Source organism: Tachysurus fulvidraco, chromosome 13 (assembly GCF_022655615.1).
Source record: "Tachysurus fulvidraco isolate hzauxx_2018 chromosome 13, HZAU_PFXX_2.0, whole genome shotgun sequence".
Classification (NCBI taxonomy): domain Eukaryota; kingdom Metazoa; phylum Chordata; class Actinopteri; order Siluriformes; family Bagridae; genus Tachysurus; species Tachysurus fulvidraco.
In genome coordinates this window covers 28,978,961-28,995,528 of record NC_062530.1, presented here as the reverse complement: position 1 = coordinate 28,995,528, position 16,568 = coordinate 28,978,961, and the positions used below count along the sequence as shown (strand labels likewise).

At 37.7% G+C, this 16,568-nt stretch overlaps 4 protein-coding genes across 23 annotated transcripts in view; 1 reads left to right on the top strand and 3 right to left on the bottom strand.

Moving 5' to 3' along the window:
• LOC113657299 overlaps window positions 1-16,568 on the bottom strand; it is a 1,727,325-nt gene that overhangs the window by 17,331 nt on the left and 1,693,426 nt on the right. The gene's annotated exons all lie outside the window — the stretch shown is intronic.
• The window catches only part of LOC113634383, a 304,384-nt gene that overhangs the window by 164,949 nt on the left and 122,867 nt on the right, over window positions 1-16,568 (top strand). The gene's annotated exons all lie outside the window — the stretch shown is intronic.
• The window catches only part of LOC113662842 (NACHT, LRR and PYD domains-containing protein 12-like), a 111,620-nt gene that overhangs the window by 43,655 nt on the left and 51,397 nt on the right, over window positions 1-16,568 (bottom strand). The gene's annotated exons all lie outside the window — the stretch shown is intronic.
• LOC113634385 (NLR family CARD domain-containing protein 3-like) lies at window positions 6,370-15,893 on the bottom strand. The gene is made up of 7 exons (XM_047822130.1): window positions 15,711-15,893; window positions 13,298-13,408; window positions 9,848-9,967; window positions 9,292-9,402; window positions 8,968-9,025; window positions 8,400-8,595; window positions 6,370-8,135 (listed from the first exon to the last, which is right to left on the bottom strand). The coding sequence occupies exons 3-7, from the start codon at window positions 9,916-9,918 to the stop codon at window positions 6,370-6,372; spliced, it is 2,202 nt and encodes a 733-aa protein (XP_047678086.1). The 5' UTR covers window positions 9,919-9,967; window positions 13,298-13,408; window positions 15,711-15,893.

The window sequence follows — 16,568 nt, the reverse complement described above, 5'->3', positions numbered from 1 at the left end:
TAAGTAAAAAATGCAGCTTACACTAAGAAAGTCTTTGTTGTGGAGACTTTAATGTCTTAAAGTTACTGATACTGGAGACTCCTTCTGTAAATGTACTGGGATTCAAAGATGATTATATGATCATTAATGCGAGACTGTCATTTATATACTTACCCCTTTTCCCTCCTGTGGGGGCATTAGGGACATTTGTCCATGTTATTTCAAAATAACTAAATTATTTCACAGATTAGCATAATTTTATTAGCATGATTAGCATGTGGGTAATAAGATGATTTCTAAACTGACTATGAAGTGTGTATTAGACGTTACCTCAGAGTCTCCAGTTTACAGTGTTTCTTCTTCAGTTCCTCAGAGAGCAGCTTCACTCCTGAATCCTGAATCCTGTTCTTACTCAGATTCAGCTCCTTCAGGGTGGAGTGTTCTGATCTGAGAGCTGTGAGCAGAGCTGAACATCCTTTCTCTGTCAGATTACACTCACTGAGTCTGAAAACACAATAAATCACAGGGATTTTCTTTAACACTTCTGTATGCAGAGGAGCGTCTTTTCTCCTCAAACGACTGAAAACTAGATGAATGATTGATCACCTAAAGACAAATAATTCAACATTAACATCACTAACTGAAGTTTACAGATTACTAAGTTCAGTTTCTTGGTATAATTGGTAAATCACACACCTGACTCTGATAATAAAAATAACTGTTTTGCACAGTACAAGACCTTATGTACTAGACCTTGATGGCTTTTTATATCAGGGCTGCCAACTTTGGCTCCAAGTCTGCCATCTTGATTGTCATTAGAGATGACATTAACTACTAGACATGTCCAGATATTTGTCATCTGGAAATGCTTTTGTACTGTTTTTTATGATAAAGTTATGTAAAATAACTGCTCATTGATGCAAAACAAACAACTCTGCTAATGCTAACTTAATTCTATTAAACTATGTAACAGCATAGACCTATTAGTTACTAGTCTAAAGTGGACGGAGACACGGAGCGCCCTGTAACTCACAATTCACATGGTAAATGGAAGATGGGAGGGAGAACGGCTGACTACACAGTTTATGGGAATAAATTGTGTATTTCTGTCACAATTGTCACAAAAAATGTGTTTTTTCCTCACTGCTGCACGAGTCTGCGTGAGAATATGGGGGGTGTGGCGTGAGAATATGGGGGTGTGGCGTGAGGATTTGGGGGTGTGTCTTGAGAATATTGGGGTGTGGCGTGAGAATATGGGGGTGTGGTGTGAGAATATGGGGGTGTGGTGTGAGAATATGGGGGTGTGGTGTGAGAATATGGGGGTGTGGCATGAGAATATGGGGGTGTGGCGTGAGAGCGTGAAATATGGGTCAATTGCGTGAATCTCATGCTGAAGGCGTGAGAGTTGGCAGCCTTGAAAATTTATATAAAAATACTTTGATGCTTCACTGTGACTGTTTATTAAATGTAGACTTAGTCATGATTTCAGCTTTTACTTCACCTCAGTATTGTGAGTGCAGACTGTGGATTCTTCAGTCCAGCAGAAAGCTGAGTGACTCCTGAATCCTGCAGACTGTTGTTACTCAGGTCCAGTTCTCTCAGCTGGGAATATTCAGAACTGAGAACTTCAGCTAGAGCTGAACTGCTTCCATCGGTTATAGAACATCTGTTAAGCCTGATGAAATCAGAGGACATCAGAGGAACAATAAATGTACAAATTTAACACAATAGGTGTCTATATACCAAAATTCACCCACAACACAGTTTACATTTATTAACTTACCTCAGTATCTCCAGTTTACAGTGTTGATGTTTCAGTCCAGCATAAATCTGAGTGACTCCTGAATCCTGCAGACTGTTTTCACTCAGGTCCAGTTCTCTCAGATGGGAATATTTAGAACTGAGAACTTCAGCTAGAGCTGAACAACTTTCCTCCATTAAATCACATGTTTTAAGCCTAAATATAAAGTCAGAAAGGGAGAAAAGATTTTAGTATTTAAGAACTTTAATCACCAGCATTTACTGAGTTTTATCATCTGTCTTAGCTCTTCATCACTCAATGAGTAATGAACTTACCTCAGTGTCTCCAGTTTACAGTGTTGATGTTTCAGTCCAGCAGAAAGCTGAGTGACTCCTGAATCCTGCAGACTGTTTTCACTCAGGTCCAGTTCTCTCACACTACAGGACTGGAGTTTCAGAGCGCTGGCTAAAGCTGAACAGCTCTCCACAGTCAGATTACATTTATTCAGCCTAAATATGAAACATCATGTTATCAGAGCTACAAACTCAGTCTTCATTCTGTAGACATGACGGAAAAGTCATTTTATTATCATGTGGACCAAAGTAAGTCTTCTGGGGTCATTTGGATTATTAGAGGACATTAGTGGTTATTTATAACAGAATTAAAAAGAATTTCCTTATTTACTTGACTTTTTGTCTTAGTGATTAAATCCTGTTTTAAGATTTAACTGAAAATGTCGAACATGTTGATCATTTCTACTTCTGTTTAATAACTTAACACTTTTCAGTGATGTAACAGGACCCAGGTGTCTCTATAAGACCTATATATGAGGTTCCTCTGGAGAAAGACAGGATATAGTCTGTTGTTTCATCAATTATAGAAAACAAAAATGTCATTAAAATACTTTAGTGAATACTTGGTGTTTACATAATGGCAGGTCTCATTACAAATGTGTAATTAATAAAACTCAGCTGATTGAGAAACATATATAAGAACACTTACTTAATTATCTGAAATTTACAGTGAGAGTCTTCCATCAGAGCAGAGAGCTGCTTCACTCATTGTATTAATGATACTCTGATGTCTGATAAAGACTTAACATTGTATTATTTTAAGCATCTATACAATACATAATGCCAAGAAGATTTAAGACATACATGTTCTACATGTAGCCTGTGTTTGTATTCTACATGTAAAGTCACAAGCTCTTATGTACATGTTAAAGAGCAGAAGCAGAAGCTCACCTCAGTATCTGCAGGTTACAGGACTGACGTTGCAGCAGTACACAAAGCTTCTGCACTCCAGAGTTTCCTAATTTATTCTCACTCAGATCCATCTCTCTTATGTGTGCAGGATTTAAATAAAGAGATGAAGACAAATCTGAACAGCCTTCTTCTGTAATACTACAGACCTTTAGCCTAAAGATAACCAGAAACAGTGGAAAGAAGATCTTCACTTTAAGGAACATTTTATTCTGATGATCACATGACAATGAGTTTATATGAATCATACAGTGATTATAGTTAAGAAAAACAGTTTATATTTTAAAAGTAATAGTTAAGTCTATAAACATTTAAGTGACATACGTAAGTGTCTCAGTTCTGCAGTGTGGATCCTTCAGTAGAACAGAGAGCTGCTTCACTCCTGAGTCTCCTTTTATTTTCCCACTCAGATCCAGTTCTCTCTGCAGTAAGGGGTTTGTACCCAGAACCTCAGTCAGAGAATCACAGACCTTCACTGCATCAGGACTTTTTAACAGTCTGTAGTCAGGAAACAGAAACAGATTAAATTATTAACAGTTTCATCCTTTATTTTACCTCCAGCCTCCTGAATCCTCCATTAGATGTCAGTCTCTGCTGAAACCTTCAGTATCAGATCATTTTAACTACTGATCTTAAAAATGACTGATTCTTAATTAAATGTAAAAGGTGTTGGTTTAAACTGAATATATTATTAAGAGGTGTAGTGAGGTGAGACAGCAGGTATGTTTTCTGTTACTGGAATATTACCTCGATATTTTACTGGTAGAGACACAATTGTACTGGGACACGTCTGACTTATTTAGTGTCAACTGTCCAAAATCCACAATTAGTTCTATTGATATTTTAATATGTGAACTTTCACAACCACAAACAAGAAATCAGGCAGTAAGTCACTGATAGATACAGACAGAATGTCACCATTTGTCTTCTGTATAAGTTTTAACTCTTTATAGTCTGTTATAAAAACTATAAAATAACATTTTCCTGCTACATTGTGAGGTCTATAACTGTAACAATACTAATGTGTTCAATAAAAACCAAAGACTTCTGTAAGTGACACAGAATGCTCTTGTCTTCTATAATTGTGTCTGTTTGTCAGTGAGAATTTAGATGAACATTTATTTCCCCAACAAGGAGGATTTTAGAACAGATGATAAAAGCTAAGTAGAGAAATTCATTAAACCAGGCAAAAAGTTTTGTTTGACAAAATAAGAAGCCTTTCTAAGATGCATCTAAAGCAAAAAAAATAAAGTAAATGCATCTACTAAATGTTAGATGGGGACTTTGTGGATTTGTGTTCATTCAGGGATCAGGACACTCAAGTTCTTCTACTCCAACATTAAGACACCAAGTCTTCATGGAGCTGAACTGTATGTTTCTGACTTTATGTTAACAGTTTGGAGAAGAACCACCTGTGTGTGTGATGATCAGGGGGCCACAGACATTTGACCATGTATTGTATCTTGCTGACCTCAGTGTGTTCAGTTTACAGTCTGGATCCTCTAGTAAATCAGTGAGCAGCTTCACTCCTGATGCTCCAGGGTCGTTCCCTCTGAGATCCAGCTCTATCAGGTGAGATGATTTCAGATCTTCAGACAGAGCGATGTATCCTTCCTCTGTTATACTGCAGTCTGAAAGTCTGTGAGAACAAATGTCTATTATTATTTATTCATGACAGAAATCTAAATCTAACATATTCTGTTTTGTAGGATTTAGCTTAAAATGCTTTTGCTTGGTAGTTTAAATGGATATCAGAATCAGAATTAAAAGGTAACTGTAATGTTTTCTTTAAAGGTTTGTGGTCTTTGTAGTTTCTAGCCACCTGATCATAAACCTAAAATTATTTTCCAAATCAATCCTCATATTAACACGTCCAGTTTAATCAATTAATAAAAGGGCACTATTACTATTTTTCTGGTGTCAGGTCAACCCCGTCAATAAACTCAGTTTCCCAGAATGCACTGTGGCCTCCAGTCATGGCAGTTTAGACAATACAGCCCAGAACCCATTACCGCTAACCTGTTCCAATCACCAGACTTCTGCTCACACTCTTCTGTTCTTTCACATCTCACATTGTGATGATGTAAAGCTCAGTTTGTGTTACACCTGGAATCACCAAGCCTTTTGTTTCTGTTAGATTTCTGGTGTCTGACCCCTGGTATTTCCCTGTATGCTGCTTGCTGATTGCCTAACCATGATCCTCACTACAAGCATTTCAATCAATTTTAACTTCTAACTTGAAACCTGAACTTGAATAATAAAGATGAACTGACCTCAGTGTCTCCAGTTTACAGTTTGGACTCTTCAGTCCATCACAAAGCTGCTTCACTCCTGAGTCCCCCAGAGGATTACTGCTCAGATCCACCTCAGTCAGCTTGGAGGATTCTGAGCTGAGAACTGTGTGTAAAGACCTGCAGCTTCTCTCTGTCAGGTTACACTCACTGAGCCTGAAAGGAGATTGTCAGAGGAACTCAGAAAACATTGAACCCTTTGTGAAGACAGACACAAAAATAAGAGAGAAAATCACTGCTATACACAGTCAGTCTGTGATAGATTAAATGTCTTCTTATTATTAAAGTTACTTAGGAGCAGTTTTAGAAAGTTTGATGAGTTTTCTGATTCATTGGAGGAATGTAATATAATCATTTTAAGAAGAAGATTGTGTTTATTAAATGATTTGACCAGAACAGCCAACTGGTAATGTGGAAAATGTGGAAGAATAAAGGCTTACAATTTGCCACACCATTAATCACTTTAGTGTGGGCCAGATATCTGTTATTTCCTGTTTATCTGTTTATTATCAGTAAAACATACATCACATGCTAACACCTGGTATCAGAAGTTGGTATCAGATCATTTTCCTAGTGGTGTGTGATGTGTGTCTACTTGTGAATGAGTGTGAGTGTGTGAAGACAAGTGGGTGGACAGTCCACTCCCTTTTTAATTGTATTGTGGTGACTGATCTTCTATGGCTATTTTAATAAATTAAATAATGTGTATTAATGAACTATTTTTGCTCTTAATAAAGCAGTGAATCTCCTCCTTTGGATCATTGAACAAGAACTTATGTGTTAATTGTCTAAGGGTTCCCTGTACTGTACCTAACAGGGTGGTGTAGTCGGCTTAGTTGATCTAATTTTGCTAAATTTGTTTTCTTGGTTTTAATATATTGGTTAAATTTGTAACCTGCATTTTATTTGTCAACAACTTTGCCACACTTAGAAGAGTTTATTGTGCACTTTAGGTCTTGCTCTTGTGTTAAGTCCTAGTTCTCCGTGTTGCTCTTGACTGTGGCTGTTGTGACTGACTGTGGATTATTAAATTAATCCCTACTAAATCCAGTCTACAGCTCCTCTCATTCCTAAAAACTGAGTTCAACAGAGAAACTTACAGAACTTTTGTGGCTTCCTGGACGACTGATAACAGTCTCTTAAAGCATTCGTCTGATCTTATGAACTTCTGTAGCTCAAACACTTCCAGATCCTCCTCTGATGTCAGCAACACAAAGACCAGAGCAGACCACTGAGCAGGTGAGAGTTCAGCTTCAGAGAGACAACCTGAGCTCATGTAGCTTTGGATCTCTTTCACCAGTGAATCATCATTTAACTCGTTCAGACAGTAGAACAGATTGATTGATCTCTCTGGAGATGGGTTTTGATCAAACTTTAACTTGATGTACTCAGCTATGTCCTTTTGGCAGTCAGAGCTGCTTCCTGTGTTTGTCAGTAGACCTCGAATGAGCTTCTGATTAGACTCCACTGAGAGGCCCAGAAGGAAGCGGAGGAAAAGGTCCAAGTGTCCGTTGTCACTCTGTAAGGCCTGGTCCACTGCACCCTTGAGGAAGTCAGACATTTCTGATTTGTTTAAAACACCAGACAGATCAGTGACTTGTTCTTTTATTTGTTTTCTGTCAGTGAAGCAGATAAACGCATATAATGCAGCCAAGAACTCCTGAACACTCAGATGCACAAAGCTGAACATCTTCCCCAGGTGGAGTCCAGACTCTGTTCTGAAGATTTGAGTACACACTCCTGAGTACACTGCAACTTCTCTGACATCAATGCCACATTCTCTCAGATCTTCATCATAAAACATAATGTTTCCTTTATCCAGCTGGTGGAAAGCCAGTTTTCCCAAAGCCATGATACTCTCTCTGCTCTTCTGTGGATCAGGGTCATCATTCTGATTGTACTTTTGGTCCTTGTGTTTGATCTGAATAATCAGGAAGTGTGTGAACATTTGAGCCAAAGTCTTGGGGATCTCTCCACTTTCTGCTTCACCCAACATTTTCTCTAGAACTGTGGCTGAAATCCAGCAGAAGACTGGGATGTGGCACATGATGTAGAGGCTCCTTGAAGACTTCATGTGTCTGATGATTTTATTGGCCAGGCTCTGATCACTGATCCTCTTCCTAAAGTACTCCTCTTTCTGAGGATCACTGAACCCTCGTACCTCTGTTACTTGGTCTACACTCTCAGGAGGGATCTGATTGGCTGCTCCTGGTCGAGTGGTTATCCAAAGGAGAGCAGAAGGAAGCAGATTCCCCTTGATGAGGTTCGTCAGCAGCACGTCCACTGAGGCTGACTCTGTCACATCACACAACATCTCATTGTTCTGGAAATTTAGAGGAAGTCGACACTCATCCAGACCATCAAAGATGAACAAAACTTTGTAGACATTGCTGTCGATTACTTCCAAGTCCTTAATCATGGGGAAAAACTGATGAATAAGGCTCATCAGACTGAATTGTTCCTGCTTTATCAGATTCAGCTCTCTAAAGGGAAGTGGAAACAGGAAGAGGACGTCCTGATTTGCTTTTCCTTCAGCCCAGTCCAGAATGAACTTCTGCACAGAGACTGTTTTTCCAATTCCAGCTACTCCTTTTGTCAGCACAGTTCTGATGGACTTGTCTTTAAAGAGCTCATTACATTTGATGGGTATCTCCTCTGTTGCTGATTTCCTGGACGCTGTCTCAATCTGTCTAACCTCATGTTCATTATTGACGTCTCCACTCCAACTCTCTGTGACGTAGAGCTCTGTGAAGATCTGATTCAGAAGTGTTGATGTCCCATGCTGTGAGATTCCTTCATTAATTCTTTTACATTTATTCAGAAGTCCAGATTTGAGATTTCTCTGATACACAGAGGCCAGCTCTATCAAACAGACAAATGTGATGATGATTATTTTAATATAAACAATATACATAATGTGAAACTCAATTTTGGTCAAAAATGGTATTATATTCCTAATAAATACGTCAATAAGACGTAATAGACCCAGAACACTAGGATTAACCCTGGGTCATGTGTTTGTTGTAAAACTGTATTCATTAGGATAATAATCAGTAGGATAATATGGCCCAGTGGCCCAGTGTGTTTCCATTCATGTGATAAAATGTAATAATAAGAAGCTCTTACTGATCTGCAGTGTGTGAGCGAGATCTTTCTGCTTCATGTTCTTCAGGATGTGCAGTGTGATCTTCAGCACACTCTCTCTAACACAGTGCAGATTCTCTGCCTCTGCCTCAGAGCATGCTGGGTAATCAGCACTAAGTAGCTTCTTGAACCTGTTCAGCTCATTCTTCAACAGTGTGATGAATTTGTGCTCCAGCTCCTAATTTAACACACATTTAACACAATAAGTAAAAAAAAAATTAAATGCTACATAATCTGTTATATGATTTTTATATCACAGAATTCTGATTGGTCAGAAAATGTGAACTGGATTAATTTCACATTCTAAAGGGTTTCTATAGTAACAGCTTATTTACAGGGACTCATATGGGAAACGCTCCTCATGTATAGATTAAAAATTTGTGTAATCATTAATATGGTGACGTTTTCTTTAGAGAGACTTTATTTCATATCGATGTCTCCAGTGTGAGCACTTTGTAAGTCAGAGGTAAAGGTTACATTAAATCAGACTGAAATGCACTTTTGTCTGATTAAAATAATGTTGCTGTAACACAGCACACACAACACACACCTTGAATATGGACTCCATCCGAGTTGTAGAGATGATTTTTGGATTCTTTTTTGAGGTTCTGTGGAAAAAACAAACATTTAATATATATATTTACATACATATAAATACATATATTTACCTTATAGTCTATGAAGAGTATTTGTCTGGTTAAACATTCTAGATTTTTCACTGACAACCTTCTAGTCCACCTGAAAATTGTTTTTTTCTTTTTTTTATCATATCCCTTAAAAAATTAACTTTTGCACTCACTTGTAGCCACAGCACATACAGTATATTAAAGCACATTACACAAGACCTGAATAACCCAGAAGAAGAGAGGAATACCTTTCCACAGAGGATGTTTCAGCTGTAAAGTGTGGAGGTTCTGGCAGTGAGCGATCACTCTTGAAGGACACACAGCTGGATACAGGTGAGACTGGCTTTTTCTTAGTTTCACTAGAACAAAGAGAAAGTTTTAAAGCTATAAAATATAGTGATTTAAATATCTTAGGATCACATTATGTAAATACAGCTTTACTTATCCTGATTTAAAAGGGGCTTTGGCCAGAGCACAGTGTATGAGGTGTGTGGTGTGTATCACACAACTTTATTAGTCTTTTCTGCCGTTGGTTTTGTTCATCCAGATTTTCTGACATGTTTTTTCAGGTCACCTTTTTTCAGTGACTCTGGTTTATAACACTGTGTTGCTAATTTACTGCTAATTTTGAGATTTGTTCTTAATTTCTTAAACATTTTAAACACAATTTTAAGAAATAATAAACATATTACTTTCTGTACAATATTTAATTCAGACACTTCTCCATTGAGAACATTTCCTGTATAGATTTAGGTTAGTGCAGTAAATTATATATAAATGTTTACTTTTACTTATTTTTCTTACCTCTGTATCTTGTGCTGCTCCTCTGGATGACTCATTTCGGATGTTCTGAGATCCTCACACTCCCGTGACATTGTTTCAGAAAGTCTGTCTGCTGTCTCTTAGAATTAGTGTAGCTTGGTCCTGGTGAGAAAACAACAGTAGGTTTAATTCTGGGTTTTGTTTGGGCCACTTAAGGAAATTCAGAAACACTTCAGGGTTGTTTTGGTTGTTTGCTTCTGGTCATTGTCAAAAAAAAATTATTATTCCTGACAGAATCGTTAAAAAGCATTCTTGCTTGTGTGTGTGTGTGTGTGTGTGTGTGTGTGTGTGTGTGTGTGTGTGTGTGTGTGTGTGTGTGTGTGTGTGTGTGTGTGTGTGTGTGTCTGTGTCTGTGTCTGTGTCTGTGTCTGTGTGTGTGTTTTGGGGGGTTGGGGTTCAGCCATTACACTACACACCTGGAGCAAAACCACTGAACTAGGAGTTTATACACTGAATGTTAGAAAACTTAAAGACCAAATAAATGTGTTGATGATTAAGTGCTTATTTAAATTTATGTAATTTAATCCAGATAATTTGCTATAATACAGGAGATTTGATCAGTATTGTTTAGCCAGCACAATTTTGTGACACAATGTTGTGTCCTCTTCTCCTCCCCAGTAATATGGGGTGTGTGATTCCTGCCCTAATGAGCCTCTATTAGTACTTGATGCAGTTTGAATGTTTATCATCAATCTTTTATCATTTTTGACAATTTTTATTTGTCACATACACAATCATACACAGTGTGACATGCAGAACAGTGTTAATATAAACCTGTCAGTCTTATTGTTCCTCGGTCACTACTTCATTAAGTGTGCTACAGGCATAAATTTCTAAATTTATTTATATTTAACAAATATATTTAAGTTTGTCTTTGTCCTTTTGCCTGTTAAAAGCCCAGGTGAATGAACAAATTACACATTTTAGCTTTTATTACATTTTAGCAATTTGAACAATTTTTCTGGAAAAGGGGTTTGTATTAGTTAGAGAAATATTTATCCTCTTAAGGATCTCCGCCTATGTGACTTGCCCAACAAAAAGTGGTACAGCTCCCACATACTTTGACACACAGGGGTGAGTCTCATTGGAAAGAAGAGATTCTCTAGTTTCAGAAACTAGTTTCAGATTGATTCTAGGCCTTACTGGCACAAAGTTACAGGGGTTTGAATGCAGGTTTTCATTTCCACCTGGGTTGTTTACCTGATAAACTGATTAATCTTATTTTTCTGGAACATGTTAGGGACCAAACAACAACTGAGAGTCATAGCCACATGTCTTGGCTTTCACCAAAAAAAAATTCAAGTCAAAAGACCCAAAAATGGATTTTATATGAATATTTTTCTACGGCCCTGGTCGTCTGGTGCAGCGTTTTTGTGTACTTGTTTACTGTATAACTTTGAAATAAAAGGCTGCAGGCTCAGTCTGACAAGCCATAAATAAGCCTAGACTCTCTCTCTATCACTCTGGTGTGAAAACAGGCCTGTAACTTGACACCCTGAGCTGTGAGAGGGACAAAAGGTCAGGGATTACGCAAGAATTCTTCTGCGCATCCAGTTCACGCAGACACAGGCAAGACACAGGCATATACCGTTGGAATCGTCTGCTTATTGGCTAAACAGCTGTATAGGTCCCAGCCCATTTCATTGCTATTGGAAGGAGTAATTGTCAGTCAAAGGCGGGTTCCCAAAAATTAGGTCATGCCACCATTGGCTTCCCAGCCGTCTATCTCTGCCATACAAGCACCGATTGGCTCAAATGAGGGCTTATTTGATTCGTTAGGACCTGGGCTATAAATATGACGTAGCTTTGAATTTTTTGAATATCCCAATTAGGAGTTAGAGCGGCAAAACGAGATGATGGCGCACTTCTGTTTCCAGTTTTCAGAACACTAACGGAATATTTGCGGCGCAACCAGAGCGTTTTGGATTAAAAGGCTTACAGATTTCAATTCCCTGGACCTGTGTGGATTTTTGTGGATTATTTGTGTTGGAATATATTACCCCAGTGAAGAAAGAGACGCGTCTAAAGGTAAGGGAAAAACCGGTCTAGCGCCACCTAGGTCAGTTTTGTCCAAAAATTTTTCTAATTGTATGAAGGCTGTGAATCATATTGTGCTTTGTGTGTGGGCTTAAAAAAATATTGAGAGTATAAACTTTACTAGGTAAATAGGTTTTTTCGTGTTTTTGGAGGATTTGATGCTTTAAAGTTGAATTGAAGCTTGTTTCTGGGTCATCCCCTAGTGGCCACTTTGACTTCCGTTCCGTGCACAGCACGGCGACCCATAAGAGGAATAGTTTTGTCTTTGAAACATACCTGAGTTCTATATGTGTAGTTTTAGACATCTTAAACTAATCTTCATTTCATTACCTGCTATCACTATATCATATGAATGTATTTCCTCAAAGTACTGTTGAATGAATTACATTTTCTTATAAATATAAATATGTTTATTTTGCTTTTCTTGGTTAAAATTGAACACAGAACTCCACAAATGGATATGAAGTAAAGTTAGATGAAAAAATTCCTACTTCTTGTTTATCTTAAGTGACAGATGTCTCGTGTGTGTGTGTGTGTGTGTGTGTGTGTGTGTGTGTGTGTGTGTGTGAGTGTGTGGTGTGTGGTGTGTTTTGGGGGGTTGTGTCAGGACTCAGCCCGGACTTTGGCCATGTGCATTTGTTTGTGTTTTGTGTCATGTGTCTGCCCCGCACTTGTCTTTTCCTGCCTGCTTCTGCATACCTGTTCATGATTCAGTATTTACTGTAGTTGCCTTAAGCAGTGTGGAATACTCTGTCTTTTGTTGTCGTCATGTCTCATTTTGTCTTTGTCCTGCTTCGTGTTTTTTAAGTTAATAAACCCAGTTTTCTTTTAGCTGTCCTGCATTTGGGTCTGTTTTTCTCCACGCATCACTGACAGGTTGGGGTTCAGCCATTACACTAAACATCTGGAGCAAAACCACTGAACTAGGAGATCCCCGTGCCTCGAGGGTTTCCTCCGGGTACTCTGATTTCCTCCCCCAGTCCAAAGACATGCAATTTTTTTTTTTATCATTTTTGACAGTTTTTATTTGTCACATAAACAAGTGTGACATGCAGTGAAATGCTGTTTACAACAATATCCTTATGAAATTAGGGTCAGATAAAAAAAAATGTCAAAAATTACATTTCAGAACAGTGTTAAACCTGTCAGTCTTATTGTTCCTCGGTCACTACTTCATTAAGTGTGCTACAGGCATCAATTTCTAAATTTATTTATATTTAACAAATATATTTAAGTTTGTCTTTGTCCTTTTGCCTGTTAAAAGCCCAAGTGAATGAACAAATTACACATTTTAGCTTTTATTACATTTTAGCAATTTTTCCAACTTTTCTGGAAAAGGGGTTTGTATTAGTTAGAGAAATATTTTATAAACTATAAAAACATTTGCATCCTTACCTCTTGTGTTGCTTCTCTTGTTGACTCATTTCAGAGGATTGGAGTTTCTCACACTCCCGTGACATTATAACAAACAGTCAGAGGTTTTTATCTTATAAACATAACTTGATCCTGGTAAGCAAAGAACAGAAGAATGTGAAATTATGTTTCTGTTGCATGAATTAATATTTAACCTTACATAAAGTAATGCTTTTAAGATTCTGTAAATTATATAGATATATTATCTATAATAAATCTGGTTAGTGGAATATGAGCTTAAATTATATGGGAGTTTAAATAAATTGAACATAGCCTGGAATCTTTTATTATAATAAATAAACTGTTGTGAATCAGTAACTGATAACTGAAACTGACTTTGTGATATTAAATCGTAACAAAGCTTGTAAGAAAATAATAGAAATGCAGACTGTATAAAGAATAGCACAAAACCTCTACAGAGTGTTAAACAAACAATGAGTTTTTATTACTGACAGCATTAAAAATGTGTAACGGTAATATATCTGCATGTCCACAAGAGGTTAATGTTGCATGTGACATTTCAATATAAATGTCCTGTACTTTAACACGGCACTAAAGAAAAGAATGAATCTATTAAAAAAACTGCACAACACGTGTATGTCTAATGCAACAGAAACACATGGTCGTCTGTTTCAGCTCTATGTTGAGGATGATGTTCTACATAAAGCTTTTCGGTTTAAAAATGGTAAACAGAAATAGACGATATCATCCTGAATATTATCTACATGTGTAGGCATCTGTCGTAGCTCTGACTTGTAAGATTAATGATTCAGGACAGAATCTCTCAAAATACATTAGCAGACATCCCAGGTATCCCGGATGTTCCGGGAGTCTGCCGCATATTGATAGCGGCTCCCTGATGCCTGCAAATTAGTTACAATCACCCGGAGTCTAGAGCGAGCGAACAAGAGCGCGCATGCGCAACAGAGAGGGGGAGGGGGGGGGGCAAGAGGCCTTGCGTGTGTGTGCTAGTGTGCGTCATTAAGCGCGTGTAGGACAGAGAGCATCCTGATTGGCCTGTTTCGGTAAGTCAACCAATCAATTGTTAGTGTGGGCGGGCTTTTTTCTCTTCTCCCGAATTAATCAGTGTATCTAGAAACAGGAGCGCCATCATGGCCCATGGCAGAGGGAGAGAACCAAAATACCACAGTATAAGACACATTTTACGCCAGACTACACGAAAGTGTCCCCCTGTCTTATAAGCGTTAAACATAATGATGCACGCTGTGCGGTTTGTAACAGTGACTTCAGTATTGCCCATGGTGGGGTAAATTATTATAAAACACGTGTGGACGTGATTTCAACAAGTCTCACTCACTCATTTTCTACCGCTTATCCGAACTTCTCGAGTCACGCGGAGCCTGTGCCTATCTCAGGCGTCATCAGGCATCGAGGCAGGATACACCCTGGACGGAGTGCCAACCCATCGCAGGGCAAACACACTATCATTCACTCACACACACTCATTTCATCTTCATATTTTTCAGGATGGCTAGTTGCCAAGGCTACATGAAAACATCAAACTAAGGTCGTAATGGAATAAAAGCACTTTACATATAGTATAAGCAGCTTATATAAATAGTAAGTCATCTACATATTTTAATATAATTAACAAATAATTGGGCAACACTTTACAATAAGGTTCGTATTTAACATTAGTTTACTACGTTAGTTAACATGAACTAATAATGAACTGCACTTTTATTTAACAAACATTTATCTTTGTTAATGTTAATGTGAACATTTACTAATACAGTGTGAACTAACATGAACAAACCATAAACCGCTGTATTTGTATTAACTAACTTGTGCTACTTTCTTTTAATTATTTGTTTGTTTGTTTGTTTGTTTATGGGGGGGGGGGTTCCTCAATACCTCCCTGACTTTTGCAGGTTGGGATGTCTGCATTCGTTATATTTTACACTACGATGGTTTTATATTCTCTCTGACATTTCATTTTAAAATGTGTGCGTGAGTGAGTGCGTGAGTGAGTGCGTGAGTGAGTGCGTGAGTGAGTGCGTGAGTGAGTGCGTGAGTGAGTGCGTGCGTGTGTGTGTGTGTGTGTGTGTGTGTGTTACAAACAGGATGTGCCGTTATGCTTATTGCTGCTGTTTGTGTTTGTTGGAGAGAAAGAAGAGGAGATATTATAAATATGTCAGGAAATATTATAATGAATATGAATATTTTTCCCTCTCTAACAAACTCCTGTAAACTTTACACATGTATAAGAAACACCACATGACACACAGGTCTGTTCACTGCACTAAGGATAAGATGCTGCGTCACACCGTAATACCCGATAAAGAGAACAATAAAGTGTGTAAGACACAAATGTTCTTCTTTTACTAAATAATCTTAACATTCACATATTACAACTTTATAAGCATGTACTCACTGTGATCTTTCATGAAAAAAGATAATGAAAAGGTTCCGTTATTTCTGTCGTCACAAAAACGAGCTGACTTTCATTTTCACTGTGAACTGATATCGAAGGAGAAAAATGTGGAGTTTAAAACACAAAATGGAAGAGAATATCTCTCTCTCTCTCTCTCTCTCTCTCTCTCTCTCTCTCTCTCACACACACACACACACACACACACACACACACACACACACGCTCTCTTAGTTCAAATTAATTTAATTGACATTTACAGCATTTGATAGACGCCCTTATCCAGAGCGACATAAAAAATGCTTTAAAGTCTCTATCAGTGAATACACACATAACACTGGTTCACAAGTTTACAGACTTAAGTTGTTTTTTTTCCCAAACGGGGAAATAAGTGCTAGTTTAAGTGTTTCAGGAAGCAGTATGATTAATTCAACCAGCTTTATTGGCATGACGGTATACAGTATGTGCAGTATAGACAGAGCATTACAGGAACAATGTCTTATTAAAATTAATATATAGTATTATTGGTGAGAAGTAAAATTAAGATTGTATTAAACAAATCTTATCTAAGTTAATTTTCTTCAAAGAAAATGTTTCATTTCAGATAAAATAAATAAAAGAGTTCATGCATCTCACCTTAGCTCAGATGTCTGACAAAATCAGATGTTGAAACTGTTATTTCTATAGTAAAAATCTCTGGCTTCGATTGTGATGTCTGTCACTTACACCTGCAGTTTCTGTCAGTTCTCATGGTTATCACACAGGTCAGAAGACAGGTTGTCAAAGCATAAGGTCATATTCAGGTCACACACAATCATCTTTACTAATATACATAATTATATCATGAGAATTACAATAACT

Coding starts and splice junctions, on each gene's coding strand:
- LOC113634385 (XM_047822130.1), bottom strand. CDS start 9,918: ATGTCACGGGAGTGTGAGGATCTCAGAACATCCGAAATGAGTCATCCA. Junction 9,403..9,847: donor GAGCAGCACAAGATACAGAG/GTAAGAAAAATA, acceptor TCTTTGTTCTAG/TGAAACTAAGAAAAAGCCAG. Junction 9,026..9,291: donor GAAACATCCTCTGTGGAAAG/GTATTCCTCTCT, acceptor TTTTTTCCACAG/AACCTCAAAAAAGAATCCAA.